Raw genomic sequence first — 13470 nt, 5'->3', positions numbered from 1 at the left:
AAGTTAGATTCAGTACAATGGGCCAGACTTGTCACAAATTTTTAGGTGCCTAAAGATGCAGATAGGCACCTAGTGGGATTTTTCAAAAGTCCCTAGACACTTAACCCCTGTTCGTTTTGGCCCCCTGAAGGATTGGAGTTGGGGTGGCAGCTAGAAACTCCCTGCAGGCAGAAAGTGGGTGGGTCATCGGGGCCTCTGCCAGATGACACTGTAAGAGGAGGAGCTGGGCCCCCAAGGTTTGGTGTTTGGGGGTGGGCAGAGTCACAGGTTGGGGACATGGGGGTGACAGAGGAATATGAGGACACTGGTGTGGGAGGTCAGAGGTACATTCAAGGGCAGGGCACGCATGGGTAGCCACAGAGTGAGCAGGAAGCAGCTGCTCCCCAGCCACTTCTGAGAGCAAAGGAGTGAGGGCTTCACTAGTGTTCAACCCTCTGTTCACCCAGGTTGGTGGTGTGGGACAGTGCACTGCCTGCTACACAGACTGATAGAATGAGCTGTCTGTCAGCCTGTGTAGCAGCTCTGATTCATTGTCCTCCCCCAGGAGGTGAGTGAATGGGGAAGGACAGCCAGTTTTCCCCATAGAAGGGTCTGAAAACCTGTAGTCTACAGGCAAACAGGCACCGCTGTCATGTCTGTATACCATAACAGGAGAGCCTCATACCAAAGATGGCTCAGAGGTTCCGTTGACCTTTTAGGTTAGCTTCTATGATTCAGATGATATTTGGTATTTCACCAAAGCAATTCTCCTTTTCTCTCTACTCTACCGTGTCGAACTACTTTTCTCAAATCTCTCTGCATTCTCCTTCCACGTAAACTTTAAGTTGCACCACCAAAGCAATCGATAGTTCATGTCCTGGTAAATCTTTGATTCATCTTCTTATGTCTGGAGCAGCTTCCCTGTTAGTATATGCAAAGGACTCTCACTCTTGTTTGGCTAATTTTTTTTTAAAATAAACAAACTCAAAAACAGTTTGTTCCTTGATTCATTTCCATTATAATACCCTACCTCTCATATTTTACTAATATCTACTCCTGGAGGAATTCTGCACCACTGTGCATGCACAGAATTTATATCCCCTGCAGATGTATTTGCTTCCCTGCAGAAAAATGACTTTCTGACAGGAAAGCTGCAAGACCAGTTATGCACCACTCCCTAGCTGCACAGGTACATCATTTCAGGCACGCAGAGCAGCTGGTGGAGAGGTAAATCACCACGGGGTTGGGGACACCCCAGCCAGTGGCTCCTACCCTGAGCCGGGATCAGCTGCTAGTCCCGGCTGGGCTGGAGGCAGGGGAGGATTGGGATTTCCTCTTCCCCTGCAAGGAGTGGCTGGGGCTGTGTCAGACCCACCCCAGAAACCTCCACCAGCTGCAGGAAGCTCAGCATCCTCCCCTGCTTCCTGCCCCCATCGCTCCTCAGTTGTGCGGGGAGGGGTCACTATACGGGGAGCTGCTCACCCAACTCCTGTGCATCTGGACCTCCCATACCCAGACACCCCTGCCAAGCCTCACCCTGTACACCCAGTATCCCCCTAGCCATCCATACCTAAACCCCACCCCACTGAACCTCAATCCCTGCACCCAGACTCCCTGCCTCCGGATCCTCACCCCTGCACCCAGACCACCTCTGATTGAGCTTCCTGCACTCAAACCCCCAACCTGATGACCCCCACCACCCTGCACCATCCTGAGCCCCCACATCCAGACCCCCTGCCACTGACCCCTAACTAGCTGCACCCAGATCCCCACCAAGTCCCACTCCCCCAGCACCCAGACTCCCCTGCTGAGACCCAACCACCTTCACCTGGAAGCCCCTGCAGAGTCCCGTTGCCACTGCACCTGGAGCCCCCCACCCCCCGGCCTCTGTGCATCCAGATCCCCCACTGAGCTGCCTGCACTCAGATTGTCCCACACAGAACCCTCTCACCCCACACCTGGATTCCCCCCCCCCCCACACTGAGCCCTTTCAGACTTGGATCCTGCCTGGTTGAGCATGCCTGCCGTGCGCCTGGTGCAGAGGGGCAGGGCCCCAAGGTGTTTCTGGGGCAGGCCCAGGCTTGTGCTGTGTCAGGGTCAGGTGCAGCCTCACCGCTGAGTCCATGTCCCAGGGGTGGTAGGGTTGCAGGGTGATCTCCCACCTTCATGCAGCCAGTGGCCTTTGCTCCCCACTGCCATGCTGGAGCCTCTGCTTGTATTTATTGACAAATAAAACTTGCAGAATTTTGCATTACTTTAAAATATTGTGTGCAGTATTTTAATTTTTTTTGACACAGAATTTTTAATTTTTTGGTGCAGAATGCCCTCAGGAGTATATATCATGTAGTATTTCTGCCCATATACTGGCATCCATTGCGACTGGCACCTGTTATTTGATACAACTCTCCTCATGCATAGTGCAGGGGGAAATGAAAATATTCTATTGTTTTTTCATTATTTAACAAACACAACTTGAAATAGTTGACATTTGAGTGAGGGATATTGGTGACTTAATTTTTGTTCTCTGCTCTCACTTTATTCCCTGACTTCCTTATTGCAAATATAAACCTGTAATTTGGTTTGGGCAGTTATTGATTCTTATGGAAAATCCAGCAATGTACAATATATAAAGAGACTTTATCTGGAAGAGGCCATCAGACTATACCTGCTGTCTTGTATTTGACCTTAATCCCACCTTCTTGCTCTTTTGCTATGCCTTTTTAATGCCTCTGTTCTCCAGGAATACATCCGTCTTTTGAATTCTATATTACAATTTTGCTTCAGTGGCCTTCCATATACATACCACCCACAAAATTTACATTTACAGTCAGAAACCTGCTGATCTATACATTTCTCTTCATAACTTCCACTTGGTTCTATGTGTATATACATTTAAATGGTGTTTTTAAGGTGACCATATGTCCCAATTTTATAGGGACAGTCCGGACATTTGGGGCTTTTTCTTATATAGGTGCCTATTAGGCCCCCACTCCTTGTCCTGATTTTTCACACTTTTTCTATCTGGTCACTCTAGGTGTTTTTGTCTCTCTATTAGATACAAAGGAGCAACTGATTCATATATTGAGAAAGTAATGATTTCTTCAAATGCAGAGGATGCTTTTTTGATCAAAATGTTGTTGAGACAAACTAGACGTCCAGAAATTGGAGATAAATTTAGCAGTCGTCATGGACAAAAAGGTAAGAGTCTTTTTATTGAACTGTATATTGGTAATTAGATGTAATGGAAGCTTTTATATTTTCTCCTCAAATGATATGAGTATGTAGTAAAGTGTGGTTTGAATTTTTATGGACTGAGACTGACTTAGGTCAGGTCTACACTACAAATTTACATTGGTATAACTGTGTCGCTCAGGGGTGTGAAAAATCCACACCCCTGAGCGACTTGGTTATATTGACCTAATCCTCGGTGTAGACAACACTGTGTCTCCCATCAACACAGCTACCACCTCTCATGGAGGTGAATTAACTATGGGAGAAGATCTCCGATCAGCATAGTAGCGTCTTCACTGTAGCACTACAGCAGTGCAACTGCTGCAGCATTTTAAGTGTAGGCCTGTCCTTAATCAAAAAAGAGCTTGCTTTCAGCCTATAGCCCGTTTCCCGTTTCCTGTTCTCATTAGGTCCGTTTGCGAGGCCTGCTGTACAAGTGTTACTACTAGAAAAATATATATTATCACATAGTCTGTTGAAATTGCCTAATTTAGTAACTGTATGGGAGGAAATGAGGAAGGAAGTCGATGGAAGTAAGCATACCAACGTTATGAGCCTGAAAGATGTTGGAGTCACCATTCATGACCAAGAAAGAGGATGGGGAGAATTCTCTTTTAAGGACATGTGATTTTAGTCATGTTTAATAAGTTTGTCATGGGTTATCCAGAAAGAGTGGAGAGGAAGTCAAAAATTCAATTCTGAAGACAGGGTCAGAAATGGAGAGGTATATCTGAGAATCATCAGCATGGAGGTAGGTGACTAGATGACGTCACTCCAAGCCAGGATGTAGAGGGAGAAGTTGACCAAGAATAGAGTTCTGAGGTGCACCAACAGAGACCAGAAAGGGGGAGGAGAAGTACCCCTTCCAGGATTAGGTCCTTAGTACGTCCTGTGGGAACTGAGCACCTCTGGAGAGCACTGGGTGACCTCAATTCCTTTTAAAATTAATGATTGTTAAGGATAGTCAACACTTTCAAGGGAGCTGCTCAGCCACATACAGGATTGGACATTAAAGGAGTAGTCAGGGATAGGATGAGAACCAGGGGCTTGATCCTGTGTGCATTGAAAGCAATGGCAAAAGTTCCCTTAATGGCGCTGAATCAGGCCTCAAGAGAGTACAGTTTCAGAAGCTTGAGAAGCAGAGAGTTTCAAGGGAGAGGGAACGATAAACTGCTTTTAAAATCATTTTCAACCCATTTGACCCCATAATGAGACAATGTGTGCTTGGTTTAAATTTTTACATTGGGATATAATCTATTCTGCTGCAAATATAGAATTTTATTGATTATTCAAATAGCCATGGGTATGTCTGTAGTTAGGGTTGCAAATACTACTTTATTGTGAGTGCTATACTAGTCCTGACATACTGTAACTTTGTTTAATTGTTTTTAATCTTATTTTGGCTTGAGAACATTCCTACTCAATTTCATGCCAGAGGAGGGTGTGGAGGGCAGGGGGTGTTTGTTTATAAAGTTTGAAACAAATTGGCCAGGCCAGTTTGCTTCAAATTTTAAAGATATTTGACCTTAAAATCCCACTCTGATCACTTACCATGTACGCCCCCTTTCACTTATTATGTGAATTTAGCTGCTACCATTTCAAGAACCACCAGAACTAAAATTCAGTGCTGCCTGACATCTGAGAAATTGAAACCCCAGCATTCAAATGATGTAAAGCATTAATCTCTCAACTCCAGCAGCACGAGTCAATGTCTGCTAAAGTCACATCTAGAGCAAAATGGAGTGGGGAGGAATATAGTGATCGCTACACCTGTGTGAATAATGGAGGAAACTGTTGAATCTGACACTTTCAAATAAATTTGTCCAAGTTTAGGTGAATGTTACATGACCAGTTCTAATTACTGCATGAACTAAGGATCAGTGTCTCACAATCTGAGGCCTCTCTTTGCTAGGACTCTGGACTCCTCTTATTCAGGCTTCAGGCCAGGATATGGTAGAGAGATAGCACTTTTTGCTTCAATGGATAACTTCCTGCTGTCCTTATACAAGGGAAGTATGTTCATACTCCTCTTACTCAACCTCTCTGCAGCATTTTATATTATTGATTATTATCAAATCACCCTCTGCCACCTTCAAGAGGCTTCAGGTGAATCAAAACTCACTATAATGGCTCATACCTTTGCCCTCAGACTGAACCCAAAGGGTTGTTAGGAACAGGAGTTCCTCATTAGCTCTAGTGCCCTCGTGTATGCAGTCCCATCAGTATGAGTCCTCTCTCTCTCTCCTCATATTATTCTACATCTGTATAAAGGCCTTGGGAGAGCCAGTGAGATGACATGGGCTGAATGCCAGCAATATGCGCACAACATCCAGTTGAATCGCTTTCTTGGTGTCTACCTGAATCAACAAGTGGATGAAGAGCAGCTGGCTAAAGCTAAACCCAGACAAGAGTGAGGTGATGATATAGAAAGTAAAACACTTCAAAGAACTTGTCTCTTATATATATTTCACACTACTGGTAGCTTCTTTCCTCAGAGCAGATAGGCAGTCCATAGGCTTGGCGTCCTTTTGTGCCCGTCAGTGCTACTGGATTACCTAACCAGTCATGGCAGCAAAAAAATGCACATTTCTGTCTATGGCCAAACAGAACACGTCTTCCCATCCTACCAGACATGGATCTGGCCACAGTCATCCACATACTTATGACCTCCAGGTTTGACTACTGGAACTGCAGCAGCCTGTCTGCTTAGCAGTGCAGGCTGCCATGATCACATCACCCTAGTCCTTCCACTCTCTGCACTAGTTCTCCATTGAATACAGTCCAATACAAACTCTCTTCCTATTCAAAGCCCTTTGTGGGATTAGTCATAGCTACCTGAGAGATCACCTCTTCCTCCATGTCTGTGACCCCTCTTGACAGGTGCATTCCATCGGAACCCTTACACTCAGGCTTATAAGACAGGAGATGAAGTTTTCACAGAAGCTGGATGTAGGCTTTGGCGCTCCCTCTCACAAGAGATAAATGACCATGGGCCTCACTAGGTACAGGAGTAAAGGCAGAACTCCAGTCCTTTTGAGTTGTCTCTCCCTCAATAATGTCTACACCGTACCTTCAGATACCTACCCACCCACCTGCACAGACACACAGTTAATCCAGCTTTTTCTCTGACAGGCTGGGAAGGAAGCAAGAGAGGGATTTAAAAATAGAAATAGCAGTAAATGGGAGTTTCTGGATTCTATGGTGGTAGGGGTTATATCAGTACATAAATAAATAAACCAATGCAAATTCCTTAAACACCAACTAACTGTTCTCAGTTTTAATCCTGGTCCTATGATTTACAATTAAAAATTGCTTCTCTCTCGTCAATAAATGATCAGTAATGCTCATAAGCTGAGGATTCCCTAACTCCTGTACAAGAAAATCGTAAACTGCAAATTTCTTTTCCACTTGTTTTTACGAAGTGGAGAAACTGAAACTCAGTGACATTTCTGTGTGGGTTAGCAATTTTGGCTGCACGTAAAGATGTAAGAAGCTTTGAAAGGCCATTGGTTACTGACTTGCATGTAACCTGCTGCATTCTGAGGAAATCCTGTTTTATTTATTTCTATCTCTAAGGCCTGGTCTACACTACAATTAGGTCCAGGGTAAATCCCCTTTCATCAACTTAATTGTGCATGTGTCTACACTTAAATTTGTCTCCCACTGACGTAAACTCACTATTACGCTGACATAGGCAATGTATTGAGCTTGACAAAATGCCTGTATAGACACTGTAATACTTATGTTGACCTGAACAGTCTTTTGGCAGCTATCCTACAATGCCTGACACACTGGTCACAATTGTGAACTCCACTGCTCAGGGGTTTTACAGAAGGCACACCCCCTCTGCCCCCCTTTAAAGTCCTGTACACTTTTGAAATGCCTCGCTTAGGCGAGTCTACAGGCAGAGAAGATGATGGGAGAGGCACACGAGGAGAGGGTGCACGTCTGGCAGAGCTAATCCCTGTGACAGCCAGCGGAAGGCTCTGCTATGGTGAGTGGACACCATCACACAGGTGATTAATAGCCCCACACAGTTGCATGACATCAACCCTCAACGGTGGATTTTCCAACTCCAAAATTATTTTCCACTGACTGGTAGCAATCCAGCTACCAGTTTCCACAGCGCAGTCACCACTTCCTTCCCCATTCTGATCGCAGGTCTCATCCTAGTGTCCCTGCGCTGGAGGGCAGGGATGAGCTCAGCACACAAATCCAGGAATGTGTCCTTGTGCATCCAAAAATTCTACAGCCACTGCTCATCAACACAAATTTGCATTCTGATGCAATCCCACAGTCAGTGCTTGTTTCTCAGGCTCAGAAGAGGCACTCCACCATGTACAGCTGCTCCATGAATGCCACCAACAATCTTGAGTTGGTACTTGCTATGTCCCAAGCAGTCTGAACTCCAGGAAATCCATCATGTTCTCTTAAGTTCTTCTTGTGGCTCAGCAAATACTGGAGGATCATGCATCCTGTGCTTGCAACACTTATGACAGTAGAGTAGAGCTGTGCTAATTTCATGCTTCTGTGAGCAGTGGTGAACAATGCCAAGTCCCACGTGGGCTTGTGGGATTTTCAAAATAAACATGAAAATTATGGAATAGGAATGACACTGTGGGGCGGAGAAAGTTGCGTGCTGGGAAGTTGACCCATTGCTGCCAGTCACCACTGTGCAACTCATTTCTACCCCACCATGTATTCCTGAAACTTTCCAAAAGACAGCGCACTGGATGGTAGCGAGTTGCACACTGGGATACTTACCCATGGTGCAGAGCACTGTGCATTGAAACAAGCACTTCTGGTGAATGTGTGCGGTGCCCACGCAAGGAGCCAAGTATGCACAGGCAATATACTAATTGTAGCAGCTTTATGCTAATGTAACTTTTGATGGCAAAAGTTTGTAGTATAGGCAGATGTGTCCTAAATTAAACCGAATGGAAGGATTCCTGTTGGCATGGCTCTAATGACCTTTTTCTTAGCAATGAGGAGTTTGCCCTGGTAGACGTAATTGTCAAGATGGCTTTTAATCCCAAAGTGGAAAGCATCTGAACCTTCTGGATTCCCTTGTTAGCTTTCCATGAAGATTCCATTAACACTATTGGGGAAAAAACAGTCATTCGAAGCATTAGGAAAGTAAAAAGCCAGCAAGGAAGATTTATATTGTACTGCCAAGTATAAACCTTGGTTTTCCTTTGGGCAAACTCCAGGTTAGTCTCCAATTTTATTTTTGACAGTTGCCATATTAATGCAGTTTTGGGAAGGGGAGGTCATTAGCTTCAAAAGTCAACTTCAAGGCACTCGCTGTGTCACTGTTTAGTGCAAAAGCAGCTACAATTCAGTAGTTGAGATGCCTTCTATAGAGCCTCCTTCCAAGAAGCTTCCTGTGTAGTCTTTCAGATGATGTCTAGAGGTTTCACAAAATTTAAGGATGGTTGTGCAAGACTTTTTGTTTTTTAAAAAACAACAACAACAAAAAAAAGGTATCTTTTTTCAGGGCAGAGGCCATGGCTGTGTGGGTTTTTTTTGGGTGTTGTGGTGTTTTGTTTTGTTTGTACAGCACTTAACACAATCCAAGACCTGCTCCTGACTGTGGTCTCTGAGAGCTGTACTTACATAAATATTAAATAACAATGTTGTTAGTATTTGGTGCGATGAATGTCCTAGTTAGTATAAAAAATATAGTCTGGACATTGCAGTAGTAACTTAATTAGGTGCCTAACCATCATAGATGCTCCTGGACACCTTACATAAAAGATTAGAATAGGTAAAAATATTTAACTTCTGGCAAAATCATAACACTTTTTGGCACGAGCCATTGATGTGCATCTTCTGAAATAAAATATTGCTTTAAGCTGATTTCAATGGACCTGGTTTTATTGCTCTCCAGAGATCAACAATAAAGGTATTCTACAGAAGCAGAGAGAACCTGTACCACTTCTACCTCTACATGCTGCAGCCTCCAAAACCCTATATTCTCTGACTTCAGAGAGCAAGTTGCTTTGCGGGGAAGCTAAATGCTCAGTAAGATGTGCATTAGTTTGTAGCACCTTTTTAAGTGCAGACCTCTTATTGGCTCTCATGCTCTTAGTGCATCACATATGCTGTTAGTGACTTTGCACTCATCATTGAAAATCACTAGGGAATGATGCTTAGAGTACAGGAGCCTGACTGTGTGTTCTCAAGTATTTATGCAATTTTCTAAAGTGTTTAATACTTGTAATACATTTGTCTCTCCTCTTAAAAATAATTAAAAACCCTTTGGAAACCTCATAGAAGCAGAGAAGCTATCCTACATTTTATAGGCAGCATTCAGAATTGTCCACTGGTAGGTGTGGTATCACATGCAATTGGAATCAGTGATTCACAGAATGCCTGCACTTCAGGGCCTGTAATAAAACAACAACAAAAGGTAAGTTTAAAATTTACTTATGCTAAATTCCCCTTTACCCAGATTGTTTAAATCCTATTGGAAGCTTTCAACACATATTAAAATTGTTAGAAACAATTCCTGTTAGTCTGTTGCAAATATTCAGAGTCTCTACAGAACGTGCTCATTCTATATGCCCCCTAAATCTCTTATCAGTGTTTGTCAGGATGTAGTCTTAACACAGTTTTGAAGGAATCAAGAGACCTTTTAGGATGCATATAGTTACTGTTATTCATTGCACTTTACTTGATCTACCTGTAAGAAATTATTAATAAGGAGAGAGAATTTAAAAGGATGGAAAAGAGAAGACTTGAGTGTGAAGGGGAGAGAGAACATGTGTTTTTTAGGTACACAAAAGCTAAGAAAAAATTGGAAGACATCAGAGCAAGCTGGTGTCCTAAGGCAGGCAAAGGTATAACTGGACATCAACATTAATGCTTAGCCATAAATAATGATTGAGCAGTAACTGGAGAAAGGCATGCTGAGGAGAGCATAAGTCTTTCTTTCATCAGCTGTTTTAAAATGTTGCTAGCATCATGATTCTCTGACATCAAAAATAGGGGTGGTTTAGTCAGAATGGAAGAAAATCATTACAATGGAAATTAAGGTTACCAAAAATCCAATAAATCTTCACAGTAATGCTTTTAGATAAGAGACCTCTAGTTGGACATCTCTGAATTTGTCACTAGATTGTAACAATTAACTCTGTTTCTCTCTACTTCCTTTTTGAATACAGCTAGTTACCTACCTCACAAATTAGCATACGCTCAACTTGTTACAAGACAACAGGCAGGCTTGCCAAAGTCCTCCAAAAAGCAGACCATCTTCCAAATCACATGCAGCAAGTGAATTAACTTTTTGTTTTGTTTATATTAACAGTTTTTCTTGATTCAGTGAGAAGGACATTGTTTAAAGCTCTGCATTGTCAATCTCTCCTCTGAAGTCTTCTCACCTCTTGAAGAAGTGTAGGTGGAGATAAATCAAGGCAACTCATGTTGTAATCATAGCTTTTAAACATCTAAATAAGTAGAATGAGATCAGGACAGCCACATTTTAAAATGACTTCACATATTTTCTATATTCTTGTGGAGTGAGATCTGTAGTTTAAATGCAAGAAAATAAAGGCTTAAGAAAATTTGACTGTAGCTAGGAAAAAGTGGAGTAAAATCTCTCCAATCCTCTCCCAAAAGGTATGCTCCAAGAAGAGGCTACTAGGCAAGCTTAATGGAAGGCTTTCTGGGTCTCTCATAATTTAGATATATGCTTCCAGGTTTTGCCTTGCTGCCTTTTTCATGTCCTTCTCCCACACTCATTTCAATGCCCACTTGGCCTGGGATACCACTACCTGCTCAGTCTGCTCATGTCCTTTCATCCTTCAGGTCCTTCCCTTAAGCATTCTTCTCCTAAACTGCCTGTAAATCCCAGCCCTCCCTTCAAGACACATCAACAAAATAGAAGCGAGGAGGAAAGAGAAATTAAACAAAATGGGAAATGAACATAGCACCAGTCAATCACTAGCTGTCTCCCACTTTCTAGCCTTCATCTGTATGTTGTTTGGGCCAGGGACCCTCATCTTGGTTGCTTACCAAGTACTTGGCACACTTCTAATGCTAGTAAACAAATATATACCCATCAGAGAGAGTTTACTGTCCAACTGATAGGAGACCATGTGGTTTAACTAAAGGATTGTTTCTGTATTTCCAAGAAGGGTAAGAAAACTTCCTACCTTGCTCTTTTTATCTTAAATTCTTCAAGCGAAATCATCTCTAGATGCAAAGAAGGTTGAGAGAGCACTCGACTAAACAAGCTTCATCTGCGTTCCATACAAAACTAAATTATTATATTTCCAGATTTCCCCTTGCTTCTTTACAAGTCACAATGAGGAAAAAAGTTAGACTCCTTTGATGTGGAAAAAGCAATATATCACTTCTCTGAAAGAACATTTCTCAGTCTCTCATGTGAAAAAGGATTAACACCTCCAACAAAGGTCCTCTAGATCACAGAACTAAGCAGCAATACTGAACAGTATTCCTGAGGAGTGGAAAAACTGTATTTAAGCAAGAGATTGTTTGAACTGGCAAACAGAAGCTTTTTAATAGCTGAAGATCTAAGATAAAGGATTAAACCTTTCTGAAGTATCTACACTTAAACTACTCTAAAGACAAGGAAGCGAGTTTAAATTCATGAAAGACCATCTTTGTTTTCCTAAATGAACAATGATCTTTAGTGTCAAAATAGAATCTTTTCACTGCATTGTGAACTATATAAATTTTATTGCAATACCATATATCTGTTAGTGTGGTCTTGTTTAGGGTTTACTTTATTGAATTCTGATTTGATTTGAGCAGCTGCTGTGGACACAATATTTGTCCACATGTAAACTGATCATTATTAAAATATTTTAATGTGGACAAAATAAAGAAATATGCTGCTTATCTGTTCTGTTAAAGAATACTTGTTCTGTATGTATAAGAGGAGCATGTGAAATAAAATATTATAGCTTTAAGTGGCAATTTGTAGCATTTTCCCATACATAACTCTTAATTTGATACTTCATTGTTTCATAACAGTAGGCATTTATATCTAATAAACATGTATGTTGGTCTAATACATATTAAATGTTTGCAGCGATATTAAGCAGATTTTTATTTTAAAAACAGGCTTGATATCTACTGATATGTAATTGAGATGACAGCTCCAGAGATTTGAGATGGATATCATTTGCTTGGGATTAGACTAGGAGGACTTTTTTTTTTTTGCCATTTTTATATTCAAAAGTTAAGTGTAAGAAAATGAAATCCCATAGAACTTCTGTTAGAGCTCCTGATTGTTTAACCAAACCTTTGCTTAACTTGCTGTCTAGAGAACTAAATTACAGCATTTTTTATCTCAAATAGCAAACAGGTAACCTTCTGACCTTTTCAGTAAATCCCCAACTGAACCTTTGAAATTAGGCTGGTTTCGCATTTTATGGCACAAAATAAAAATCTTATTCCGTTATAGAGTATCCTGAACACACATTTTATTAAGCTCTTGACTCATTCAGCCATGTGTATTTTGTAAAGTTCCTATGGTTATTGTTTTACAATAGCTGCTTCCAGAAGCATTGTAAGGGTTTCAATTAATCAGCTCTTTGTGTGCTTCAGACTATGCAAATTTATCGCATCAAGCCATTCAGCAGCTCATGGGAAAGCCGTGTACAAACTGTATTGTCTTCTAGCGCCTCCTCTCATTTAGAGTGATGTTTTTAATAAGCGAGCTAATCAAGTTTACTTATGCATTATTTATCTGTTAATTTTAATTCTGTTCTTCTTTCTATCCTATGTCAACTGGGATGTAGCAAGTGATATGATAGATCTGTAAATGATTCAGGTGTTGAAGAAAGCTAATATGATTTAGCACTCCCCCTCCCCCCCCCCCCGAGTTGTGTATATAGTTGTGTAATAAACATGATGGCTAATTAGAGAAATTTGAAGCAAACATGCCTGGTACCATATATCGATTTGCAGATTGGGCTATAAATCTGTTCTCCCCCAAAATACTTTAACTATAAAACAGCAACTGTATTTGAAAAGAGCCTTCTTATTGGAAGTTTAGCCCATCCCTTTAATTCCAGTGTGTACTCTGTCATTGGACACATCTAGTACTGAAAAGTCCAGAGTGCACCTATTAAGGAATTAAGGTTATTTTTCTAACCATATAAGAGTAAAGGAGCTAAACAAGTTCATCCAGTAGTGGGCTTCTTCTCACCTCTCCAGCAGAAATTAGTAGTAATTCTGCTGCCACTTCTAGTCGCTTAAGTTAGTCCTCTTTGCTCTCCAATGTGCTGC

General features: G+C 41.8%; 1 protein-coding gene across 1 annotated transcript in view; it reads left to right on the top strand.

Moving 5' to 3' along the window:
• Positions 1–13470, top strand: part of POLR3B (RNA polymerase III subunit B) — a 120342-nt gene that overhangs the window by 82821 nt on the left and 24051 nt on the right. The window contains exon 23 of the mRNA XM_045000041.1: positions 3035–3177. Coding sequence (XP_044855976.1) covers positions 3035–3177 — 143 coding nt within the window. The remainder of the gene's footprint in view (positions 1–3034; positions 3178–13470) is intronic.

This window comes from Mauremys mutica, chromosome 1 (assembly GCF_020497125.1).
Source record: "Mauremys mutica isolate MM-2020 ecotype Southern chromosome 1, ASM2049712v1, whole genome shotgun sequence".
In the NCBI taxonomy this organism is placed as follows: Eukaryota; Metazoa; Chordata; order Testudines; family Geoemydidae; genus Mauremys; species Mauremys mutica.
The sequence above is the reverse complement of the archived record's forward strand: the minus strand, read 5'-3'. Positions and strand labels throughout refer to the sequence as shown.